Source organism: Microtus pennsylvanicus, chromosome X, assembly GCF_037038515.1.
Source record: "Microtus pennsylvanicus isolate mMicPen1 chromosome X, mMicPen1.hap1, whole genome shotgun sequence".
Classification (NCBI taxonomy): Eukaryota; Metazoa; Chordata; class Mammalia; order Rodentia; family Cricetidae; genus Microtus; species Microtus pennsylvanicus.
Genome location: NC_134601.1, coordinates 29,054,397 through 29,078,695, shown reverse-complemented (window position 1 = coordinate 29,078,695; position 24,299 = coordinate 29,054,397). Strand labels below are relative to the sequence as shown.

The window sequence follows — 24,299 nt, the reverse complement described above, 5'->3', positions numbered from 1 at the left end:
ACACATCCACCCATACACCCTACACACACAATTGGTATGTGGAAAATGACTCCATACCCAATTGTCCAATAAATTAACATCGATTCATTTTGGTTTTGCTACATCTCCCAGCACCCACATGGTGGCTTACCAACAAAACGCCTTCAACTCCAGTTCCAGAGGATCCAATGCCCCCTTTTGGCCCCTGTGGGCACTACATGCATGTGGTACACAGACATACACTGGCAAAACACCCATCCTTTTGCAGAGTATGTGATGTGGGGGCTGATTTTTAAACATGTTCGTCTCTCATTTCCCTAGGGAAATATTTACCCAAGTTTAGTCCTGTCTTTAGTATCCTGGTGAATTCAATGGTTTTACCACTTCTGCCTCTGTTATTGTAAATTAACATGTTACTGTATTGACTGTGTGTAATGTATGTTATAATAATTAATAAATTGTCACATACTTTGAGATCACTGAGAATCTGGCTCCGGAAGTGGGTTGCTCCTCATTTCAGACTCAAGCATGTTTGTCTCTGAGTGCTCTTCCAAAGCCTCTCGTCTAGGAATGGCTTGTCCTCCTTGAGTCTGTAACAGGAGAGAGTACAGCAAAACAACCCAAGTCAAAACACGGTGTCCTTGAAAACAGTCAGAAGGCAAACAATTTCCAACAGATCTTACTATTGCTTAACCAAAGATACAAAAATGCCTGCAATAGGAAAAAGAAGTTCAGTCATAAGAGTTCAGCCATGGAGAGGAAGCTTATTAAAAAACTTCAGCTTCAGCTGGGTTTTGATGGATGTTGTAAGCTCCTGATTGGCTATCTTTGCCTCTTCTTGTTTGTTTTTTTCTCTTGAAAGCCTCACCTGAGGGGGCACACTCTTCCCTGCCAGGGACTCTCCATAGGGTGCTCTCTGAATTGAGAACTCTCTGGAATAAGGTAATTGCCTCAAGAGCACTTCCTCAATCTGATTCTGCTGGATATTTTGAGTATCTGATTTGATGACATTTTTCTATCTCTCTGTCTGTCTGTCCATCTATTTATCATCTCTATGTCTGATATTGCTTTTTATTCTTTTATTTCAGCTTGCTGTATAATTAATAAATTCACTTCTTTAAAACCAAAAATATGGCTATTATAGATCATTCTCCAGACCATATAGCAAAGGATGTCTTAGAGTAATTTCTTTTGAAATGAGGTCTTGGGTAGTTCAGTCTGGGCTTAAAATGACCACGTTGCCCAGATTGATCTTGATCTCACGATCTTCCTGCTTTTGCTTCCTGAGTGCTGGGATTATAAGCATATTACTTTTAGTATATTTTTTAAGTTCCTCAAAGACTTTCCCCTAAGACTTGACATCACCATGATATATTGTACAGAGCAAACTGCTATTAGGACAGGCAATCTGCCAAAAGCCCTGAGTGTCCTTGTATGTTCTTACTGCATGTGCCAAGAATGTGGGGCCCTGAGCGTTCTCTACCCAGGCAGATCATTTTTCCGTTGTACTTACAGTAAGAAGCCTTGAAGTATGAGGTAACATCTTTCCTTGGACACAGAACAGGCTTATGATTTTTTTGAAAATAGTAAACTCTCCAGTCCCGGTGCATATTTAAGGGTCTATCATGGGCCCTTTGTCACCCCCAAGAGATCCGAGACTCAGAGAGAGTACAAATCAGCATGACGTTCTAGTTAATGCTTTTCTATAATAATGTCCTCAGTCTCTAAGCCAGCACTTTAGTGTCCTCTGCCAGCATCCACTGAAAAACGGCAGGCCAACTGTCAGTTTATATGTAGGATAAAACCTTAGCCTTGCTACAGTTTCTGACAGGTGCTTGCAGATACTATTCATAAATCAATTATGCTTTGGGAATTTTTCCTACCAGTATAATTTTAGCATGTCTGTGTACCACCAAGGCCATTAACATTGCGTTCTATTTAATTTTTTTCTTTGAACCGACTCGCTTATATCATTTGAATAGTTTAACATGCCCCTTCACCTGACTTATCTTCATATACTTTAAGCTAAAATTATTTAATACATGTTCAGATAAATACATGGAGATGACAATGTAAAATTCGTACCTACTGTCTAAAAATTACCTTCCCCCTTCTACCAGGTCCTTTTGCCTTAACATACGTTATCTGATTACGTCTAAAGCTCTTGTATCTGGGACAAAGATTCCCACAATCAATGTTTCTGTTTAGTAAATTCTGAGCTAGTGCTTTGTTTCTTTTGAAAAGTGCTCTTTAAGTTCCCCCGATAAAAGAAGGAAGTCTAGTGTTTTGATGTGCTGTGCAAAATAAATAAATAAATAAATGAATAAATAAATAAATAAACCTGCCCTCTTTTAGATACGTTTGCCCCTACTAGATGCCTAGTGCCGGTTGGAGTAGAGAAACCAAAGAAAGGGCCACCTGCAGAAGACTGTGCTTTGGGTGAGCCATTTCACGTTCTGTTGTGCTCCAGTGACCACCTTCCAAGCTACAGAAACCTAGATATACTTCTTCTTGTAAAATTAGCACTGTGTGCCCCTCAGTTCTCACCTTACTCCAGCCAGAATTCCAGCCTCATCAAGTATCTATCCAGCTTTCATAACCTTGGAGAGGAAAAATGAAGAGCTCCCCAAAGGAGCATCATAAAGGAAAAATTATATACAGGTGGCATATTACCGTCACACGTTCTTTCCAACCAGAGGTGGGAACATCCCCAGATCTTTCAGCATCCCTATAAAATTCACCCAAGTATTGGGTACTTGTTGAACCTTAGAGAACCTGTCATCAGCCTGCAGAAGAGAAATCCCTCATTATAAGGAAGCAAAGTCACTAAGACCGAATGGCAACTTCACATCCAGGGCTGAAATTCTTATGAAAATTCTGAATAATTTCATAAGAATTAATCAGACTTAGATGTTCTGCTCAAACTCTCAGATGAGCCCATTCTATCTGAACCTTATAAAAGGAAATAAGACTCCAATGCTGTCAAGGTATAGCCAAAAGACTCTGGGACCCAAGTAGCACTGCATAAGTGTCTATCAAAATGGAAGACGTGGACAAAATTTCCATCACTTTTGATGTCTGCATATTTGGCCCACTAAAGGTACCAAAGAAGTGTTCTGGGGTTTGGTACTTGAGAATTTTATGTAGCACCAGGGAACTGAAATTTTCAGAATGGGGGACAGGGGCTGGAATACCAGTTAACATCATAAAACAGCTAGATGGGAGTCTAGACAGGTATAACGAGTATGTAGCACCTGCCGAACAGTTGCTTGAGTGAGTTTGTTCTCAAGCACAGTATGAGTATGACTTTATGCTTCTAAATGACAAGAACAAATCTTTAGCATTTGGATCCTGTGTGAGCAAATGGTGATAAAACCCTGTCAAACAGCTCTCAGTATCTTATTTGGCCACCACAAAATTCCTACAAGATTATTATGGTTATTACCATAAATGAGAAACGATGTAAATTTTAATCTTTTAACTCAAGGGCTCTAACAGTTTTGTCAATGAATACAAGTGCCCCAGTGTTTTAGAAAGAAATTAATAAGTGCTGTTAGATGCTTATTTTTAGTTATAAAACCTTTATTATTTTTAGCAAGAATAATGCATGTTCATTTTAGGACTATGGCAAATACAAATAAGCAGAAGAAAAATCATTCATCTTTCTTTCACAAGTTTATATGTGCATATATGTAACATACAAAGGTACTCTTGTCTTTCAAAATACGATATTCTCATAGAATTTTGTAACCTTTTTTCATTTTGTATCCCATCAGAAGCTCATTTTTTACAAATCAGTAAAGCTCTCTTATTAAAAGCCAGAGACTTGTAAATTGGTTCATATATAACCAACAGTAAGATGCAGACAAGAAGAGATATATCTAATCTACTAACAGCAACATATTCAAAGTAGGGAGATGGGCAAAGGTGTATCAGGAAAAAAAAGCTAATTAAAAGAAAGCTATATTGCAATGATAATTCCAGATAAAACAGAAAGCAAGGCAAACTACATTAAATAGGGATAAGGGTGGCTTCGATTAGCCTTCCAACGTATCACAACAAGCTTGTTCCTCACTTTCCTTATCTCATCTATTTCATCCACTTCTCTAAACATATCCTCACTGCTCAAATGCCTGTTGTGTATATCCTCTTTAAAATCCTGAAGAGACTTCATCAGCCTCTCCCTAAAAGTTTCTTCGGATTTTTCCTCCTCTCCTGGTCCTTGCCCCTCCTCCGGCTTTTCCTCAGGCTTTGGCTCTTCCTCGGGCTTTGGCTCTTCCTCGGGCTTTGGCTCTTCCTCGGGCTTTGGCACATCCCCATTTTCTGGGTTTCCTTCCATTTTTTGGCAGGGTTTCATCTTGTGTATGCTTCTCTTCCTTCTTTGCTCCTTCCTGCCTATTGGCGAATGCAGTTATTTCTAGGAAGCAAGTAGGAGATGGTAAGTGGAAGACTTGGTACGTTTACAGGTGCTGTGCACAAAAGGGCTTGCTTTCCAGTGTTCGTGTTCTCTCTCTCTCTCTCTCTCTCTCTCTCTCTCTCTCTCTCTCTCTCTCTCTCTCTCTCTCTCTCTCTCTCCCCCTCCCCACCCCCCTCTCTCCACCCCCCTCGCCTTCCCTCTTTCCCTCTCCCTCCCCACTCCATTTTGGTCCAACTGCCCTAAGCAAATACCCTCCACCTGAGAAGCCCAGTCCACAATCAAGGTTTCCCTGCCCCCGCCCCTCTTACCTCCATTTTCCACCCCCCCCAGTCCCTCCCTCAAGCATTTTCCAAGGCCTTCCTTCCCGCCTCCCGCCCCAACCCTCCACAAATCTTTCTCCCTTACAGGCCTAACACAGGGCCCTCAGAAAGGGGGGGGGGGCTTAGGTGGCTTAAGGGGGAAGGGAGGGAGAGAGTGTGGCCTTCAACCTCTGCGGGCCTTCACCAACCCACACCCTGGGAATCTTTCATAAAGTTCCCTTCACTTACCAGGTACTGATCTGGTCAGTTTCTTTCTCCTACTTTTAGCCAGCAGCAGTACAAAGAACAAACCTGCAGGCAAACGGAGAAGGGAGGGGATGTTGGGGGTGGGGTGGGCGAGCCCTCGGTGCTCAGCAGAGCAGCACCACAGATCAAGCTCACGGAGCTTTCCTTATTTAAGGTCTCGCTTGTGGAAGTTTCCCACCCTTTTGTTTCCCACAGGACGCCTCCTTCCCACCCCGCAAGTTAGCTTGTCTTTCTCATCAGACAGGGGGTAAGAAAGGGATATCGCTTCCCAACTATCTGTAGATCCAAGACGAGGTTTGGGCAGCCGAGCGGCTGTCAGAAGAGAGGTTCCAAATCTCAGAGTATGATTATTTTTGAGCCGTCAAAGGTCTCCTTGTCTTCCTTTTGGGACCCCCTAGTTCCTTTCACAAGTGTCCTTTCCTGCAGAACTGAAGGTAAGGAAGGGGTGGAGGGACTGACTTAACTGGAACTCAAGTCTCTGCGCTAGACCACCCTCTGCTAGAAAACCCCAGGCAATGCCCCTTCTGACACCAACCTGGAGAATTCAAGCAAGCTGTCTCCTTCGGTGGTCTCTCTCACGCCGCCGCCTGCAAGGCTGAAGGAAGCTGGTACCCAGATGGAAACAAGGACCAGACTAGCAGGATTTCTGCACACGTCGACTCCTGGTCACATGAGATCTACGTCACCAGTGAGCTCGGGTCCCGAATCTCCACTCCCACAAAAAGCGCGGCAGATGTGGGCCCGCCCTCTGCTCCCTCACCTACCCCCTTCCCAAACACACACTTGGCCTTGTCAGTCTTTGCTGGAGGAAAAGAAAAAAATATGCGGGTTGTTTTTCTGTTGCTTTTGCAGGTCTTTGATGACTAAAGAGGAGTGCCTTATTTTCTAGTGCTACGAACTTTTCTGCTTCGTTTAATAATTGTCTTTTCCTGTCTCCCACTCCCAACTGCCAGGATAATTACCTCCCAAATCTATCTTTTCTTAGCTCCTCCCCCTTTCATCTGAAATGTACTCCTTTGTTGTGTGGAGCCAGGTAGGTAGGGCATGAATAGGGACAGAAAAGGATCTTGGAATAGGAGTGGGATTGCTTGAAAGCAAATTAAACTTCATTCTTAATACTTCTGTAGTCTTTTCAAAAGTAGTGCTGTTTTACAGTCAGACGTAAGTACCAAATTATTTTCGATACATACATAAATTTATATATGTGTGTTACTTAGATCAGAGCCTGGAATATAGTAAATGCTTTAAAAGTATATGCTTTTTAGGGCTGGACAGATGACTCAGCCATTGAAGAGGCCAGGCTCATAACCAAAAATCTTTTAAAAAGATTACCATTTTGTGATGTTATTTAGGAAGAATGATTTAAAGTAAATAAAAATAATGTTTGACTCTAGAGCCCTGGTGGTGGTACTGTCAGGAAGCTGTGCTGCCTGAATAATCACGACTTGATCAATTGTCGGGTACATACTGTTAGCACCCAATCTTCTCGTCTTAAAGAAGGTGATGGTGTACATACCATGAATTGTTGGGATGTCTTAACACTTTAAGTGTGAGTGTCTTTACTGTTCCACTTAGCTAAAAGGAAACCTTCAACATTCACTCATTCCCATTTTATTTCACTTGCATATGGTTTGGACATGCTTCCCCCTCAACTGGGGGGAGGGGTGGGCTTTAAAATCAAGTCACTAGTTTTATGATGATAATGGTTGCTTGGGTTAGGGACTGGAAAGCCTCTTGAAAGTGAAAGTACGGGCTTTTCACTTGGTTAATTAAAAATTTAAAACAGGCCCAGATTCGCTACCAGATTTGACTCTGTGTTAGTCCTACAAGTGCTGGGGAAGTTCCACATCTGCCAGTAGCTCTAGCAGCTGCTCTGGACCAAGGTGGTGGATCGGTCCTGAATTGGTATTAGTGCAGCACTCAGACGGCACAAGACAAGTTTCCTTGCGATTAGTGGTTAATGTACAACCTGTCAGAGGACAGGGAATAAATGGCATTTGTGTCATTCTGCCTCCCCCAAGGCCCAGGGACCATTGCAGAGGAGGGAGTCAGAGGTCAGGAGGATGTGAGCAAAACTGTGTCTTCTGGATATGGCAGGACCAGCCAACCAGCCAGCATTTTAGTATGGTTGCTGTAGGAAGGGGGTCCCCAGCCTGTACTGCTAACTGAAGTGTTATTGACAGGTGATGGCCTCTGGGAGAGGGATGTTCAGTTTTCTTTACAGGTGTAGCTCCTGGTAGGGGGACCATGCCCCCATGGGATGGCCCCACACCCTTTTCTGGACTCCATGGCACTCACATGAATGTGACATGCACGTATACACACATAATAAAAAAACTAAAAATAAATATTTTAAATATTCAGAAAATTTGTGTGTGGTGGCTCTCAGCTGTAATCCCAGTACTTAGGAAAGAGATGCAGGAGTGTGTTGCCATGAGTTAGCCTGAGCTACAGAGTGAGAGCTCATCTAAAAAAAAAAACCAAGAAGTTCGAAAATCAGGCATAGTAACTCATTCATGTAATTGAAACACTCACAGGGTTAGGCAGGAATGCTGAGTTTGGGGTTAGCCTGAGCTATGTGTGAAATTCAAAATAATGTCCAACATAAGTTGTAAGAGAAAAAGGAGAACCAGGCAGTGGTGACATATGCCTTCAATCCCAGCACCCGGAAGTTCAAGGCCAGCCTGGTCTTCAAGAGCTAGTTCCAGGCTCCCAAGCTACAGAGAAACCCCATCTTGAAAAACCAAAAAACAAAAAAAAAATGAAGAAGAAGAGAGAGAAAGGAAAACTGACATGTGGAATTACATTTTTTTGGTAAATGTGTGTGTGTGTGTGGGTTTGTAACAAGAGGGTGTAACTAATACCCATCATAGTATAACAAGTGAAACCCATAAAATCCACCCATTTCTGTAAGACTCTAGGTTATGTCATGATTTATATAGAACAGGATTTAAGTCTATTGGGTTAGCTGGCTGTAAGATCTAAATGCAATCAAGGACTCAGCTATGTTTTGGTGTTTGTTGTGGTCAATCTTTATTGTGAACTATATTAGATTTAGAATCACCTAGGGGACCAACCCTGTGCATGTCTAAGAAGGCATTTCTACAAAGGTTTTCCTGAGGAGGGAAGACACACCATCACTCCCTAAACATGAATCGGATGCTTAGCCTAAATAAAAGAGCAGAAAAGTAAAGTGAATACCAGCCCTGACTGCAGAAGGCTGGCTTCAACACATTCCTAAAGCCTTGATGCAAGCCTCCATTGCTCTGGAAATTTCTTGTATGTCCAGGAAACCAACATTAAGTGAAGGAATCAAAGTTCTACTGTCTGCTTGAGATGTCAACTTGCCCCTCGTACCAGTGCTACAGTAGACTCCTGTACTATGGAGACAACCTGGGAAGCCATGTACCTAGGCAGCATTGTTCAAGCAGGATGACGTGTGTGTGAGGGGGTCCTCTTCATTCCAACACTATTTTTTCAAATAAAAGCATTCCAATGAACTGGCCTGATTACAGCCTGGAGATCTAAATGAGGGAATCTTGGCTTCAAGGCATGGCTCCTGTTATCTGATGTAAGCGGTAAAGTCCCCCCTTACTGCTGGCAATCTCTTCGATAATCACCAACTCTTTATCTGCACCTGCCCTGCCTTCGGCTTTGGCCAGGTGCAGGCCCCTTTCCCCACCACAGTGCACATTTTGCATCTGTTTACTCCAATCTTTGTTTTTTTTCTCACTCTGAGTCTGACTAATACAGAGAGCGATATCATACCACAGTAAGAATGTTATGTTGCCTTGAAAATTCCTCCACCAAACAAATCCGTGTAGTATTTAAAACTTCAGCCTCACTCAGGTTCTCAGAAGATTGGCGGGACATAGTCAGATTTTTTGCCAAAAGAAAGCATAGATAATTTCCAGTCTAGTTCCCAATAGAGTTCTCACTCTCCTCTGAAAGCTCGTGAACACTGGCCTTCCTATTGACTTTTCCAGCTTCTAGACTTACAGAAGAGCTACTCCCCACTAAGTTCCTCTTAGGCCATGCTAGGTCTTCTCTAACTTTTAGGAATTCTTTCCAAAAGCCTACAAAATGTGGTCAAGTAGTCATAGCAACAACCCTACTTCTCAGTATCAATTTTCTATACTAGTTACTTTTCTTGGTGCTAGGGAGAAAGGGGTGTTGGGGGACCAGTCCATTATGGTGGGGTAGTGTTAATGGCGTGTCTCTGACACGCAACAGGAAGCACAGAAAGTGAAATGCCAGGCATCAGCTAACTTCCTCCTTTCTCTCTTTATTCTGTCTGACATTCCAGCCTGTGCAAATGGCGTTGCCTACATTCCAGTCATCTTGTCTGGAAACACTCTCTCAGAAACACATTCAAAGGTGAGTGTCACTCATGACCCAGGTGTCTATTACTCCAACCATGTCACACGGGTAACAAATACTCAAAAGTGCAAGAAGAAACAAAAGCAACAGCCCTAATATTAAGGACAGCAGAGGCCATCAAAGGAAGTCCAAGTTAGGAAAAATATCAATGTAAGAGAGAGTAGAAACTAAAAAGGCAAACGTCATAACACAGAGCCGAAAGCTACCCAGTAGAAAATTTGGATATCTTCTAGCAATGAAAAAGAGAGTTAGATATTTATTGTGTAGGTTCGAAAAGAAAAAGGGAAAGAAGATGGCCAGGTAGAATCCTTCCTTGAGTGGTTTGATGCGTATACATCTTCAAGAATTAATATGAACTATTTAGGAGATAATATTCTCTGACTTGTAAGAATGGATTTTTCTCCTCAACAGAATTTGATTATCGAGTGTAGAAACTCTAAGTGTAGAGTAAAGGGCCATCTTGTGACCAGATCAAGTACTGCAATTTGAACAAACCTGAGCAGGGTGTCTAGGTCAAGTTTTATAATTTGGTTGTGAGCCTAGCCTTTAAGGGTTGAGCCATCTCTCCAGCCCTGGGCTACTTATTCTTGATCACTACTTTTCTACATGATAATTCTGAGGTGCCTTTGAACTATCTTGGAAGACAGTTGCACTAGACAACTAGGTAGAGATTCAGAGAGTTTTGAGTTCTAGGTTCTAGACTTAGACAATGTGGAGGCTGAAAATAGAGGACTTGGCAAATTTCCACTTGGCAAATTCTAATTCTGGACAGTGTAAGCACAGTTGTACTCTGTTTCCTGGCTCTAGGACAAACTGCCTCTTTTAAAACAGAACTGTAAGTCCCTTATTAAAACCAAGACTTTCGCCAGGTGTGGTGGCGCACGCCTTTAATCCCAGCACTTGGGAGGCAGAGGCAGGTGGATCTCTGTGAGTTCGAGGCCAGCCTGGTCTACAGAGTGAGTTCCCAGACAGCCAAGACTACACAGAGAAACCCTGTCTCAGAAATAGAGTGAAACAAAAAAGAAACTAATGCTTCTCCTCAGAGAATCCATACACCTTAAGTCAATGGATATGCACACAGAGGAACCTTAGGTATACAAGTTTGAAAATTAGTTTTGGAGATTCAAAATGAAGCACTTGTCGTTTTATTTACTCAGTACATGGGGATCCATTGAAAAGCATAGCACAGATAATAGCAATAGAGCAGATTTAAGCTGAATAGTCTAAATATAATTAGATAAAATAATAAATCCCATGTCACTTATAAGAGTGACACTTTAAATATAAGAATTGAGAATGATAGAAAGTCAGATATTAGAAAAAAAACTTGCCTGTAGTATCTAAAGAAAAACTGGCATCTAATCACTACAAAAAATATCTAATAAGGTAAATGTTAAGACAAGAAACTAAATGTTAGAGTTTAAGATACATATTTCATAGTGTTAAGTTGGCCAACATAACAGCACAGGCTGTAGCTCAGTCAATAAAGCAGCCAAGGCTCTGGACTTAATCCCTACCTAGTACTAAAAAAGATCATTCAAAGAAGAAAATATTAAAGTCCTTTCTGCTTCTATGAACACTGTGTGTTAGTCCTAGTTTCCAATGCTATAATAAAATTCTTGATCCCGAGTGCTTTGTAGCAAAAAGAGGCTTTTTCAGTGCCATTTTAGAAAAGTCCGAGGTTGGTCTCCCCCATTTTGCCTCTGGGAATGGACTCCGGACAGATGGCCTGACAGCACCATGTGGCAGACATCCATAGGTAAGAGTAGCCATACGTGCAAAGAAGGAAGTGAGGCAGTGTGCATGAGCTCATTTTTCACCTAACAGCGACCCACTCTTCAGTGAACTAACCGGATTCCCACACAAAGCATGAGAACTGCTAGATGAGATGCCACACACACGTGCCTTTAATCTCAGCATTTGGGAGGCAAAGGCTGGCAGATTTCTGAATTTAAGGCCAGACTGGCCTACATAGAGAGTTACAGGCCAGCCAAAGCTGCATAGTGAGACCTTGTCTCCAGAAACCAAAAACAGAAGTATGAGAGGCACATTAAACCCTTAGAGGGGCAGGGTACTCTGCCAATGAGCTAATTGAGTTCCCTGAAGTTTCACTTCTGAGATGGTCCACTGCCTGTATTCATTTATTTATCACATATGTTATACACACACACACACACACACACACACACACACACACACACACACAGCCATGCCATAGCGTGTATGCAAGGGTCAGAAGATGCCACACAGAGAATTATTTTGTTCTCTAGTTCTACCGTGTGGATTATTGAGACAGACCTCAGTTCTTCGGGTTATTAGAGTATTAGGTCTGGCAGCCAGCACTTTTGCTGACTGAGCTATCTCACTGGCCATAAAAGGCTTACTTACTAGGTTGGTTTACACAATACAGTGGACAAGAGGTCGAGAACCGGCCAGTTGTTCAGTGCTCGAGGCTGTGATACGTGTCTCATGAGCCCCTATCTGCACCAAGGGCCTGGAGGATGCCTGGGAGATACAGGTGTTCAGTTCATGTTGAAAGCAGGAAGGCGCCTGACTCCTCTATTATCAGTGAAGGAATCAGCAGCTGCTACAGCAGGGTAGGTGAAACCACCATTGAGAGTAAAGGCCAAGCCAACAAGGAAAAGAAACTTTTTTTCCACTTTTTTTTAAAAAATCTGAGCCATTAGCAGAAGATGCTGGCCACATCTAAGATGGCTCTTCTCACGTCAAGTAACTAGCAATACATTCCCCTAGAAGATGCCCACAGGATGACCTGGTCTAGCTCATTCCTCATTAAGACTCTCTTTCCAAGTGATTCTAGATTGTGTGAAGTTGCCAGTTCAAACTAAGCATCCAAACAGGAAGCAAATCCCTAGGTATTTTCAAATTAAACAGACTTATAATCTAATCACATTAGAAGTCCAAATTCGAAGTCACCCTGATCTTCATAGTGAGTTCCAGGCCAGTCAGATGACACCGTGTCTCAAAAAGTCAGTGATAACATTAAAAGATATCTTATCAATACATTGTAGGTAAAAGAAATGATATTCAAATGTGTTGATATGTTTGAAGGAGTGATTGTGAGAATGAAAACCTGTGGGGTTGCAGCTGTGTCTGTGCCTAGTGTGGAATTCGACAGGCTTAAATACATCAAATGAAATTTTTGACAAAGTCCAATATCTAAGTTGTTTTTCAAATGCAGAGAGAGAAGTATTTTGAGTTATGTTTGGATTGTAAATTTTTCTAGTGTTAGGATAAATATGTATGTTCGAACACTAGCTAAAGACATACTAAGAAAAAAAGATACTTCCCTGATGCCAAACAGTAAGAAACACAGTGTTTGCAGAAACAATTTGTAAATTTCATTAAACAAATAGACATCTGTTTTAATCAGCAATCCCCCGCCTCACATAGACACACACCTATACATCTTGGAGATGACGGAGAATCTGGTCGCTAAAGTTACTGCATCATGTTACTCCAATGCTCAGCTTTCACCAAAAGGCATACGATATGACAGGACAATGTATCTCACTGAAGGGACGACATTAAAGCCTGAGGCCTTGTGAGAGCCCTTACCAGGTAATGCTTTATATCTGTTTATATTAAAATCATATTTCATAGCCGGGTGTGGCGGTGCATGCCTTTAATCCCACCACTCAGGTAGGCATAGGTAGGCAGATCTCTGAGGTTGAGGCAAACCTGATCTACAAATTGAGTTCCAGGACAGCCAGGACTGTTACACACAGAATCTCTGTCTTGAAAAAAAAACAATAGAATTATATATTTATTTATTCAGGTGTGCACAAGTGTACATGTTGCTGAGCAAATATAGAGGTCAGAGAAGAATTTGTGGTAGTCAGTTCTGCCCTTTCACCATGTCCGTCCCAGAGGTTGGATGAAGGCTGGTCATGCTTGGCAGCAAATGCATGTATCTATTAAGAGAGCCATCTCTCTGGTCCAATAAATGCTTTGAAATAACTATTTTAAATGTCCTTCAAAATGCTAAATATGAACATTGAACAAAAGAAAAATGGAAATAGCGTAAGAACAAGACAATAAGAAGTCATGAAAGAAACCAAGCAAAATAGTTGTATAGCTGCACAGTGAAATGAATCATTCACTGGACTTGAAAACTGTTCAAGAGGCTGCCAAACTCCATGAGCTGCAAATTGAAAGAGAGTTGCTCTAGGATGTGTTGCGCTAACACTGCTTAGAGCCTTGGAGCCAAAGACAAAGACGGAATCTTGAAGGAAAGAAGAAAAGAGTCTTGTTGACACTTCCGTTGTTGACACAATGAAAAATTATTAGCCACACAATTCTCAAAAGCCTTACAGACTAGTGAGCAGCATGACAGCGTGCTTTACATTCTGAAGGAAACAAATAACTCCCTGCCAATCGGTAGTTCAGCGTTTTCTAACTGTCTTCTACCATAAGGGCTAAAGTAAGGCATTCCTAGACAAACAAAAGCTGAAAGAGAGTTTTCTTCCAGAAAAACCTGTCCTACCAGAAATGCTAAGGGGTAGTCATCAAGTTGAAATGAAAAGAGACCCGACTCTAGCTCAAAGTTTCATGAGGAAATGAAGATGTCAGATGAAATGAACTGGACAGACATAAAAGCCAATATTTATATTGGGTTTGTACCTCCACTTTTTATTGCTTGCTTGATTTAGAAAACAAAAATATGTCCATATTCATGTATCAGAAAAATACGGCACCTACATAAAATGGAATTTTACTCAGTCATAAAGAAAAATAAAGAAGGAATTATGAACTTTTCAAGAAAATGGATAGAATGGGAGCATATTGTATTAAGAAACACTCCAGACTTAGCTTCTAATTTTCATACCTATGTGAGAATGGGTGTGTTTAGAGGCCAGGAAGCTAAAAACTTGACCCTTGAGATAAGAAAAGGGGAAGGGAAAAGAAATGAGGCAAATTTCACAACCACCACCCCAGATTTCAAGATTTTTTTTTAAATCATGTAGGAAACAAGAAGGCCACTATACTTTGATTAGAATGTTTAATTTATCAGTAAATATAATAATATAACCAAACAACAGAGCAAAGATTTAAGAAAGAACAATAGTGTAAACTTCTTCGGCATCCGACTTGCAGTATTAGATAGGTGATCCAAGCTCAGGTAAATAAGAAGAAGAGTTTAATAAGACTGTCAATCGAATATAGAAGACATACGCAGTAACTATCGCAAAACAACCGTAGAATATACGTTCTTCTTACATGCTTGTGAAAAATCCCTAAAATTATAATTTTATAATTATGTCAATTAATTTTTTAAAGATTAATATTATACAACGTATTTTCCCTAACCACAATCAAACGATGAACACCCAAATATATAAAAAACTTCGGCAACTCAGAAAAAGGACAATAAACTTTTCACACGGAAAATAAGTATTTGTATGGTTGTGAAGACCTGCAATCTTTATGCATTAAAATAAGAAGGTAAAATGGTAAAGCTGGTGAAAAAACAGCCATGTAGCCTTGTACAGTGGTTCGCAACCTTCCTAATGCTGCGACCCTTTAATATAGTTCCTCATATTGCGGTGACCCCAATCATAAAATTATTTTCATTGCTACTTCAATAACTGTATTTTTGTTACCGTTGTGAAATGTAATATAATGTAAATATCTGATATGCAGGATATCTGGTATGCAACCCCTAAAGGCATTGCAACCCATAGATTGAGAACCACTGACTTTGTGGTTATTTAAAAATATAAGCAGGATTATCATATGTATTAGTTATGTCTCTGCTGTTGTAATAGCCTGACAAAATCAATTAAAGGAAGAAGGAAGGAAGGAAGGAAGGAAGGAAGGAAGGAAGGAAGGAAGAAGGGAGGGAGAGAGAAAGGTAGGGATGGACAGACGGAGGCAGGGAGGAAGGGAGGAAGAGAGGAAATGGGGAGTTTATTTTGGCTAACAGTCCCAGGGTATAGTCCTTCATGGTGTCAGGAGCTTAAGGAGGCTTATCATATCATATCCACAATCAGGAAGTAGATAGTTCTGTGCTCAGGTAGCTTCCTCGTTTATACAGTTCAGGATCTAAGCCCAGGAAATGGCACTGCCTTTCTTCAGAGTGGGTCTTCTCACCTCAGTTAACCCAGTCAAGACAGTTCCTCATAGGCATGCCCGGAGGTAACCGAATCTGAGTATCCTTACTGGTGTGCCTGGAGATTTGTCTCCCACATGGTTCTAGAGCCTGTCAAGTTGACAGTTCTAAAGATAACTAGTTGAAGTTGATAGTTCTAAAGCTCAACCCCTTGTCAACATGACCCGAGCCAGTCACTTATAAACTGTCACCTTCTACCTCTTAGTTCCACAATCTTACCTTACACTGCAAAAATATATCCCACCCAACTTCAAAAGTTTCCATAATCTTTAACAATCCAAAGACTTTTTAAAAGTCTGAATTCTTTTCTGAGACTCAAGAACGTCTCTTAACTGTGGATTCCTATAACACACACAAAAAAAGGAAAACAATCAAATTGCTCAATTCTCACACCCAGAGGCACAAAGTTTAATCATTAACACAAAAAAGAAGGTGAGAATCCCAACAAGGAATGACCAAGGCAAAGCAAGGCTAAAATGTAGCAAGGCAAGCCTCGAATCCTGAAACTTTATGGCCAACATTTTGGGCTCGTGCTGGATCTCCAGAGGGCTTGAGTAGCTCCATCTGTCCAGTTCTGCTGCCTGTAGCAATATGTCTTCTCTCTTGGGCAATCTTTACACTAAGTCTGCAGTTTTCCTCAATGAACATCTCACTCTCCTAACGTCTGCAACATTCTGGGATCTCTCCAGTGATTCCCCTTCAGATCTTCCTGCAGTAATGCTTTAGGGCCACCTTGCAGGTCCTTCAACACCACTGCGTCATTCTTGGTGTCTCTCTTGGGGCTCTCTGGGATTGTGGGGAAAGTCTCTGATGACCGCACCACCGTGCTTCTTCTATGCCTGCATACTCAGCACCCACACGGATAGCTAAACTTTTCTAGATTTTCTAGATTTTTAGCAGCAACCAATTCTTTTGCTTTTGTTAATGTATCTTTCAGATTTGACACTGAGTTTCTCTTTGTGTCCTGGGTGTTAAACAAAGCATGGTGGCATCTCAAGATTTTTGGAGGGGGAGGAGGGGAGGTGAGACAGGGTTCTCTGTGTAGTATTGCCTGTCCTGGAACTCACTTTGTAGACCTCAAACTCATAGAGATCCTCCTGCCTCTGCTTCCAGAGTGCTGGAATTAAGGTGTGTGCCTAAAGTACTAAACATTGCAGACACTGTAGAGAGACTGTTTAAAAATCTAAGCATGACTCGGGAGGCAGAGGCAGGCGGATCACGGTGAGTTCGAGGCCAGCCTGGTCTACAAGAGCTAGTTGCAGGACAGGCTCCAAAGCTACAGAGAAACCCTTCCTCGAAAACACACACACACACACACACAAATCTGAGAATGAAGACATTTCAAACAGCAAGCAGGCCACTGAGCTTGGAAATTCAAAGGGGTTTTCTGAATGGCCAAGCCTTCTAGTGGGCTTCTGAAATTCCTCCTATTCCTGTGGTTGGAAGAAAATAAAATTTTTATGAGGAAGTAGACTACTGTTTTTTAAAATGTGGCTTGTTCAGAGGTTTGGCCCTGAAGCCTGAATCCTTGTCTGAGGAAGACACTTTACTTTTTGGACCTGTGGGTAAAAGAAAAATGCCAAAGCACGATGGGGTGGCAAGAGTTCCAGGAACAGGGCTCCCTATTATCCGCACAGAGGGAAGTGTAAGAGCAAACAAACACAAATGAGTCCCCCACGCCCTTTGGAAATTGTCAAGTTGGGAGGGTAGGCCCCAGCCCCTCACATCTATCCCAGCCCCCAGGCCTGGTCTGGACTCCAAATCCCAGCAGGCCAGGTCCTGACACCACTCCCCAGAGTATTTAAGTGATCTCCCAAAAGAGGAACATGTGGTCTCCCTTTCTTCCTCCCGGGGGAGGGGGTCGCATTTTTCCAGCTTCCCGGTTTCCCCCACGGGGCCACAAAAGACTGCAGATCTCCCATTAAACCTGGATATATTCCTTAATTTGGCTTGTTTTGATTTGGCTTGATTGGGAACTTTTGCATCGGCAGGGAGCTCGCCTTAGGAATTATTCCTAACAGAAACTCTTTTGCAAAAGGCGGTGATGCCAAGTACAAACATCAGCAGACCCATCATGACATTAGAAAACAAATTTTCTTTGCAAAGAGAAGGAAACAATAGATAATTCTGGAGCTGGGAGATTTTTGAGTATACTTCAGATATCTTTTTACAAGGGAGTTACTTGGAGGAACCCTTGGAAAGCATAATTGTCCCCCAGGGGAACTTTTATTATCTCTTTGAACATGGCCGCACTCAATCTTTCGGCATATTTCAAAAGATGACAGTGGAATGCGAGCTTCTGCTATCCAACATAAGGTCATCATGCGTGTGGAGTTCAGGACCACGTGGCTAAATAGCAGGCCAAGCTTTTTCAGTATTTATAGACAGCGGAGAAACGCAAGTGTTTTATCTCAAATACGCATGACAGCCCACTGAGTATTATGGCATACATGGCTGTATGTATGTGTGCCTGTATGTATAGACCATGTTGCCCACTCTAGTGTTCAGATTCTGTGTGACTCACTGTAGTGCTCTACAAAGATGGACCCCTGGCAAGCTACAGTTCATGGATGAAGAGCTTTTTTTCCCAGTACTGGGCGAAATATTCTTTGACTAGAAAGATAATAGAGAAAAGAAAAAGAACCCGAGTAGCAGGTTACAGACCGAGACATTACCTGGGGGCACTGATTTTGTTAACAAAGAGCTCTTTGGGAAGATTATTGCTGTTTACTGTGCTCTAAAAGAGAAAGTGACACCAAATTTGAGAGCTTTGTTAACAAAATCAGAAGGATTAATTGGTGGCAACTGAAAATCCGAAAAGCAAAAAGCCTTGATTTAAGGAGCTAGAAGTCAATTCATGAAATACCAGCCATGCTTTCTCTGCCTATTAATTATCTAAAAGGGAGCAAGCAGGGTTGCTGGTCACATGGATGACTCTTAGATTCCCTTACATACCTTTTTATGTCCCTGGCCGGCTGCCCAGTCTTTGAATTGTGATCCAAATGTAGTGAGGCACTGTTTGCCAAGCGTTTCCCTAGTGTTCACTGAGAGGAAAGGAGCCATGGATTCCCAGGGTATGTGTGTGGAGAGAGAGCACATGTCAGCCGCCACTGCCAGTATGCTTTCCTAAAATTTGTTTTGTATGTTGGGGTTCTGTATCACTTCAGCTGGGTGGGGGGGTCTGTGCTTAACATTAAATATATGTAATTCTTTACCAAAAAGTAAAAGTTGTGTTCATTATTAACAGTATCCCTTTGCATTCCAGATAGCGCTCAAAATAGCCAGGCTCTAGTGTGAAATTCATCAGTGTGGTGATTCTGGCAGTTGTTTTCCATGTCAGTCAACACATTATGTACATAGAACAAGATTACTGTTCCTTGAATTCTCCAGCTGTGTGGGACAATGATATAATCCATTTTTTATATTTAATTGGCAATAAATTGTTCAATTGTTTTGGCATTTGGAAACGTCACAGGTGTCCATTATTGTTCTGAGAAGCAAGGTTTTGTATTTTGTAGCATCTAATTTCCAGCTGCTAACTTAAAATAGTAGATAGCTACAATCACATATTTTCATTAATTACCTATTGAAATAAAAGATGGGAGTTATGAAAAAAGAGAAGTTGAGAAAAAACCACACAGAGGCATGACTTCATTTCTACTAGGTCGATTATAATCAAAAGCATTTAGGCAATAAAACATGTTGGTCTGGGGAGATGGCTTAGCGGATAAACATGCTTGTCGTATAAGTGAGAAGACCATAGTTCAGATCCTCAGAGCCAAAATAAAAGCCTGGCAGGTGTGCAGTGGCCTGTAATCCTAGTACTTGGGATTCAGACACAGGATCCCTAAGGCAATACATAGAATACCTGAAATTGGTGGGTAAGGTTTACCAAGAGACCCTGCCTCAGTAAATAAAATGGGGGGTGGGCGGGAATCAAAGAAGACATCCATCAACTTCAGGCCTGCACAGGCACACTCACATATACAAGCAAAAAATGTTATCAGTAATATAGAGAAATAAGAAAAGTTATGTATCCTTGATGGCCATATTTGAAAATCAGATGAGGAATGCCTTTAGCAATTGAACAGAATGAACATATGATCCAACGATCTGCCTCTCAAAATGTGTCCCAGGACAGTGTGGAACTGGCCACATTCCAGCAGGCCACCTGTTTTAAATGCCACAGCACAGCAGAGACGTAAGACCGCGAGAAGTCAATTCACTGGCAATTCAGTGAAGTCGTGATACATAAGAACCCCAGTGCATCTGCAGCTGCAGCTACGGGGCTATCAGAGAGCAAAACACCAAGGCAGGGCGGGATGGAGACAAGGATGGGTTTCAAAAGCTGAGGGCTGATGTGCAAGGACCCTCCTCTGCCTTCAGGCCTTGTTCTTGAGCATATATTGAAACGTGCCATGTCCTTCCTTAAATGGAAGGCACTATACCAACTAAGTTTCTGTGTGCACAGGTGCAAATGAGGCGTCATCAAACACAGCCCAGAGCTACTGTGAAACAAATATTTTCCCCATGAAATGATCAAGTCTTAAACATATGTGTTTTATAATGGTAAAGTTTATTCCTCTGGCTAAGAAATCCAAAGGTAATTTGCAATTGGCATGCCTTTTTTATACGTCTGCTATTAAAAGTTTACTGTTCCCCTGCTTTCCAAAAGTGATTGATAAACCTCTTTCATTTATGTCTGTTTTTCATTTTGTGATACAAAATTAATAATACAAATACAGATGCATATATATTCATTTTGTGGAAAATAAGAAAGAGAATACAGATTGACCTCTTTGACCCAGAATAAGACTTTACATGATATCATATAAATGGTCACATACATGTTGCTTTGTAGCTTGCAATTTTTGGTTTATAACGAACTACCAGATGACTGGCCACTCATGCAAATAAACAAAACTTCTTATTAAATCAGTGGGGTAGAATTGAAAGATAAGATATGTAGAGTTGAATTTTATGTATGACTGTAACCAATAGTGAATGATTGAAGTAAAATGATAGCAAATACTTATGAGAAAAAAATGGAAACAGAAAGCAGTAGAAGTATTAATAACAGAACATAATTCCTGAGGCTACTGATTAAAAGGGGCGTTCCCGAGAATGGGTATGGTTAGAATGCAGAGCCCTAAATTTTTTTCTCAGACTTCTTATTTCTTCCAAACATCTTTCCATCTCGTCTTCCTCTCCTGTCATTTCTTCGCCTTTAAAATGCCTATAGTCTATATCTTCTTTAAATTCTTCAAGAGACTGAAGCAGCCGCTGTCTGAAATTCCCTTCCATTCGCTGGCCTTCAAATGCTCCATAGGGATGTTCGTCCTCCATCTTTGGCTCACTGCATTTGGGCTTTCCTTCTTTTTCACTACAGGACTTTTGCATGATGTTGCTGTTTCCTGCTTAACTCCAGGAAGAACATGCAGAGACGAATTACTTTGTTACTTTTGAATCACTTTCTCTTTGAATCAAGGTCTTAGGCCATTTCCCCACTCCTGACTGGTCCACAATTCCAGCCTTTTAGAAACTGAGAATGTCTCAGCTTCTTCAGCTTTCTGTCCAATATCCTTTTCCTCTTCCCCACCCTTCAACCCTGAACCCACCCATTTGTCAGTAGATAAACTGAATGGCTAGCGAAGCTGCAAACTTTACCCAGTATTTTCCCTTCCCAGCTCCCACCCTAAGAACCCAGGTCTAAGTGACAACCACACAACACCCTGTACAAATGCAGGAGAGTTTCTCACTCGGTCTTCCCTCCGGGTGGTCTCTGTGAACACAGATCCCTGGACCTACAAACAGAAACAAGGGGTCAGGGAAGAGAGAGTGGAATCTGGGACTTTCGTCACTGTGATAGTTTCGAGTAATCCACTGCCTGGTTCTTTTCCTGTCCTCTAAAATTTTTGTGCCTATTCCCTGCTTGACCCTTGTAAGAGTAGGTATCTTCCATCTCCCATTTTGACTCCACCATTTCAGGTTAACATTAAATGGGGTGAACTCCTTTTAAATTATCGCGATTTTTATTGTCTCCATCCCATGCATTCCGTCTTTGTCCATCCATTAAATCACATTTCAGTGCTACCATGTTCTCTTCAGTGAATTGGGGAAAGACAAAAAGAGGGGCCAAGTTTTTCAGGACCAGAGAAGCCTATTGTTTCTCAGTTATCACTAAATCAGTAGGTGTTTCTCAAGCCTTTCCCATGTTCCCTGGTTCTTTTCCAAATACGCAATTATTGGCAGCAAGATAGCTCAGTGGGTAAAGGCACTTGCTGCTGCTTAGCCTGAAAACCTTAGTTCAGGCTCTTAGATCTCAGGGATCTACATGGTAGGAGGAGAGAACCAACTCCTGCATATTGTCCTCTGATCTCCACGTGTACATAGTGGAACATGCACTCACGAACATGCACGCAAATAGATACACTAATTAAAAATTAATACAAATGCAATTGTCTATCCCCCAATTAGAGATCTGGGGAAACAAGTTTAGATGGATTCCTGTCTCGTTCAGCCACTATCACTCCAAGGGGTTCTGGTGGTTTCTGCACAACCAATCTGCTGGGGTTTAAGGAATTTACCTTCTCTTCTCCTTGGCCACGAGTCTTCAGGGCAGTAAAGAGCTCGCACCCCGAGGAGAAAGGAACCTGGATATATAACGACTTGGGCTCACGTCAGTTTCTAATCACGTGAGGATTATGTCATCTTCCAACTCTGGTCCCCACTTTCCCCTCCCATCAGCAGTGCTGCAGAAGTAGGCCTGTCTCCTAACCTCCCACCCCCACCACACCAGGCCCTGTCACTCATTTTGGCCTTTGCTAATTTCAGAGGTCAAAAGTGGCCCCTTCTCCTTATGGATGGAATGTGCCTTTCTCTGATTACCAGGGAGAGGCTGCATCTTCTCGTGGTTACATTCACCATCATTCCTTTTTTAGGGATTGTGTTGAGAGAAAGGATTACTCGTCCTTGTCTTGGTTGCAAGAACCGGAAAGTAGCAGTCTTGCCTCTACTTACCCTTCCCTCAGACATGAATAAGTATCATTTTCCTTATAGTCTAATATTTGAAACCAAATTGGAGTATACAAGACAAACTAGGAAACGAGGTAACAATTGGATTTATGTATTTTCACGTTTTTCCCAGGTATCTTCTTAGTTTTCAACTTTCCATAAACACAAGTCTCATAATTTGAAATAAGGTAAAGATATGCATATTTGGAAAAAAGACTAAAAATAGGAAGATAAAAAGACCGAAGCACCTGTTTCAGCTAATGAAGTCAGAATACAAATATAGACCTTTCAGGCAGGCACATTTTTAGAAGTTCAAAATGTACAGAGCAGTTGGAGCAGGCCCTTCCACAGAGACTTTCGAGCAGGTGAAGACCTCCTGTCACATGGATCGCTAAGACTATAATCCCACAGCATTCTATCCTTAGATATGCAGATCTCAAAAGTCAATCACAAATATCTACTAGTTGGATTCCACACTTTCAGCTTGTGCCATGTCATGTTTTTTTACTCCCTTGAATGTTGTGCCCCGAATATCCCCCTTTTTAAAATCTTTATCTTCGCTCAGCACTTTTCTTATTTTCTTCTCTCAAACATTTCTGTCCTATTTATTTGCCTAGACTTTATTCTGCCATTTTAAGGAAAATCAGTTACAGAAGCCATTACCCATCATACTAAACACATCTTTCTTGCTAAGGATTTTAGTACTTACATAATGGATTTGTTTACCATTGTGAAAATAAGCAATGGGGAAAACTATGCGAAGTTCTTCTGTCTTGTTTATTAGGAAGTCTGTAGCTCATTGCAAATGTAATCACTACTAGTAAGCTTGATGGGAATGATTCCAGAAAAAAGAAGAGCTCTTCTAAAAAGTAGAGCTTTGTGGAGCCCATTTTGAAGGAATGATTAACTTTAATAGAGAACTCAGCTAGTGAACAGCCAGAGAAGAAACAAGGCTCTTATCCAAAAGCTCACTAGAAACTAAATCCTACTAACACATTTGTAATTTAAGAAGTGAATCTTCTTGAAAGTGAATGTTAGTATGACACCGGTGTTATCAACACCTTCATTTCAATCTTGTAAGAGATCTTAAGGTGAAACCATCCAACTTAAACTACCTAGAGCCTAGTTCCTTGGCCACAGAAATTGAGATGATAAAAGTTTATTGTTTTGCATTACAAGTATAAGGACGATTTGTAATACAGAAATAGATAACACAGATAACTAGGAATTAAGTTTGTGTACTTCAGATGTACTTAACAAATTATGGTCCTTTAACCTCTTTGAGATCTGCTGCATATAACATTAAAAATGTTTTAAGTTTCCTGCATTGAACTGTGACCATTCCTAACAACTGGGCACCATTTATAGGCAGAGATTTTGTCGGTACCACAGGCTCCAAAATAAATACAGAGACTTAATATTAATTATAAATACTCAGCCGACAGCACTAGCTTATTACTAACTAGTTCTTACATTCAAAATTAACCCACATTTCTTATCTACCCTCTGCCACATGGTGCTACCTTCTTTCAACATGACATGTTCATCTCTTCTCTCTGTATCTGGCTCATGACTCCTCAGACTCCAACCTTCTTCCCAGCATTCTCTCTATCCCTAAAATCCTGCTTAGTATTGACCAATCAGCTTTTTATTAACAATGAGAGCAACACATTTTCACAGTGTATGGAAGGATTATTCCATTCCATACCATTTCCCCCATTTTCTCTAAATAAAAATAAAGGTTTTAACTTTAGCATAGCAAAATTATACACAACAAAAATGGTTATATAGTAAGAATTACAGTTACAAT

At 41.3% G+C, this 24,299-nt stretch overlaps 2 protein-coding genes across 4 annotated transcripts; both read right to left on the bottom strand.

The window, feature by feature from the left end:
- Window positions 1-3,837: 3,837 nt before the first annotated feature.
- Tceal9 (transcription elongation factor A like 9) lies at window positions 3,838-5,633 on the bottom strand. The gene is made up of 3 exons (XM_075958151.1): window positions 5,498-5,633; window positions 4,945-5,007; window positions 3,838-4,396 (listed from the first exon to the last, which is right to left on the bottom strand). Exon 3 carries the CDS (start codon window positions 4,334-4,336, stop codon window positions 3,986-3,988), a length of 351 nt encoding a protein of 116 aa, XP_075814266.1. The 5' UTR covers window positions 4,337-4,396; window positions 4,945-5,007; window positions 5,498-5,633; the 3' UTR covers window positions 3,838-3,985.
- A 14,415-nt stretch (window positions 5,634-20,048) lies between these two features.
- Tceal7 (transcription elongation factor A like 7) lies at window positions 20,049-22,104 on the bottom strand. 3 transcript variants are annotated; one of them, XM_075957629.1, is made up of 3 exons: window positions 22,063-22,104; window positions 21,235-21,279; window positions 20,049-20,897 (listed from the first exon to the last, which is right to left on the bottom strand). In XM_075957629.1, the coding sequence occupies exon 3, from the start codon at window positions 20,873-20,875 to the stop codon at window positions 20,579-20,581; it is 297 nt and encodes a 98-aa protein (XP_075813744.1). In that variant the 5' UTR covers window positions 20,876-20,897; window positions 21,235-21,279; window positions 22,063-22,104; the 3' UTR covers window positions 20,049-20,578. The 3 variants fall into 3 exon arrangements, with proteins under 3 accessions (XP_075813744.1, XP_075813743.1, XP_075813742.1); XM_075957628.1 differs by having other exon boundaries at window positions 20,049-20,892; window positions 22,063-22,098; XM_075957627.1 differs by having other exon boundaries at window positions 20,049-20,889; window positions 22,063-22,098.
- Between the last annotated feature and the right edge of the window lie 2,195 nt (window positions 22,105-24,299).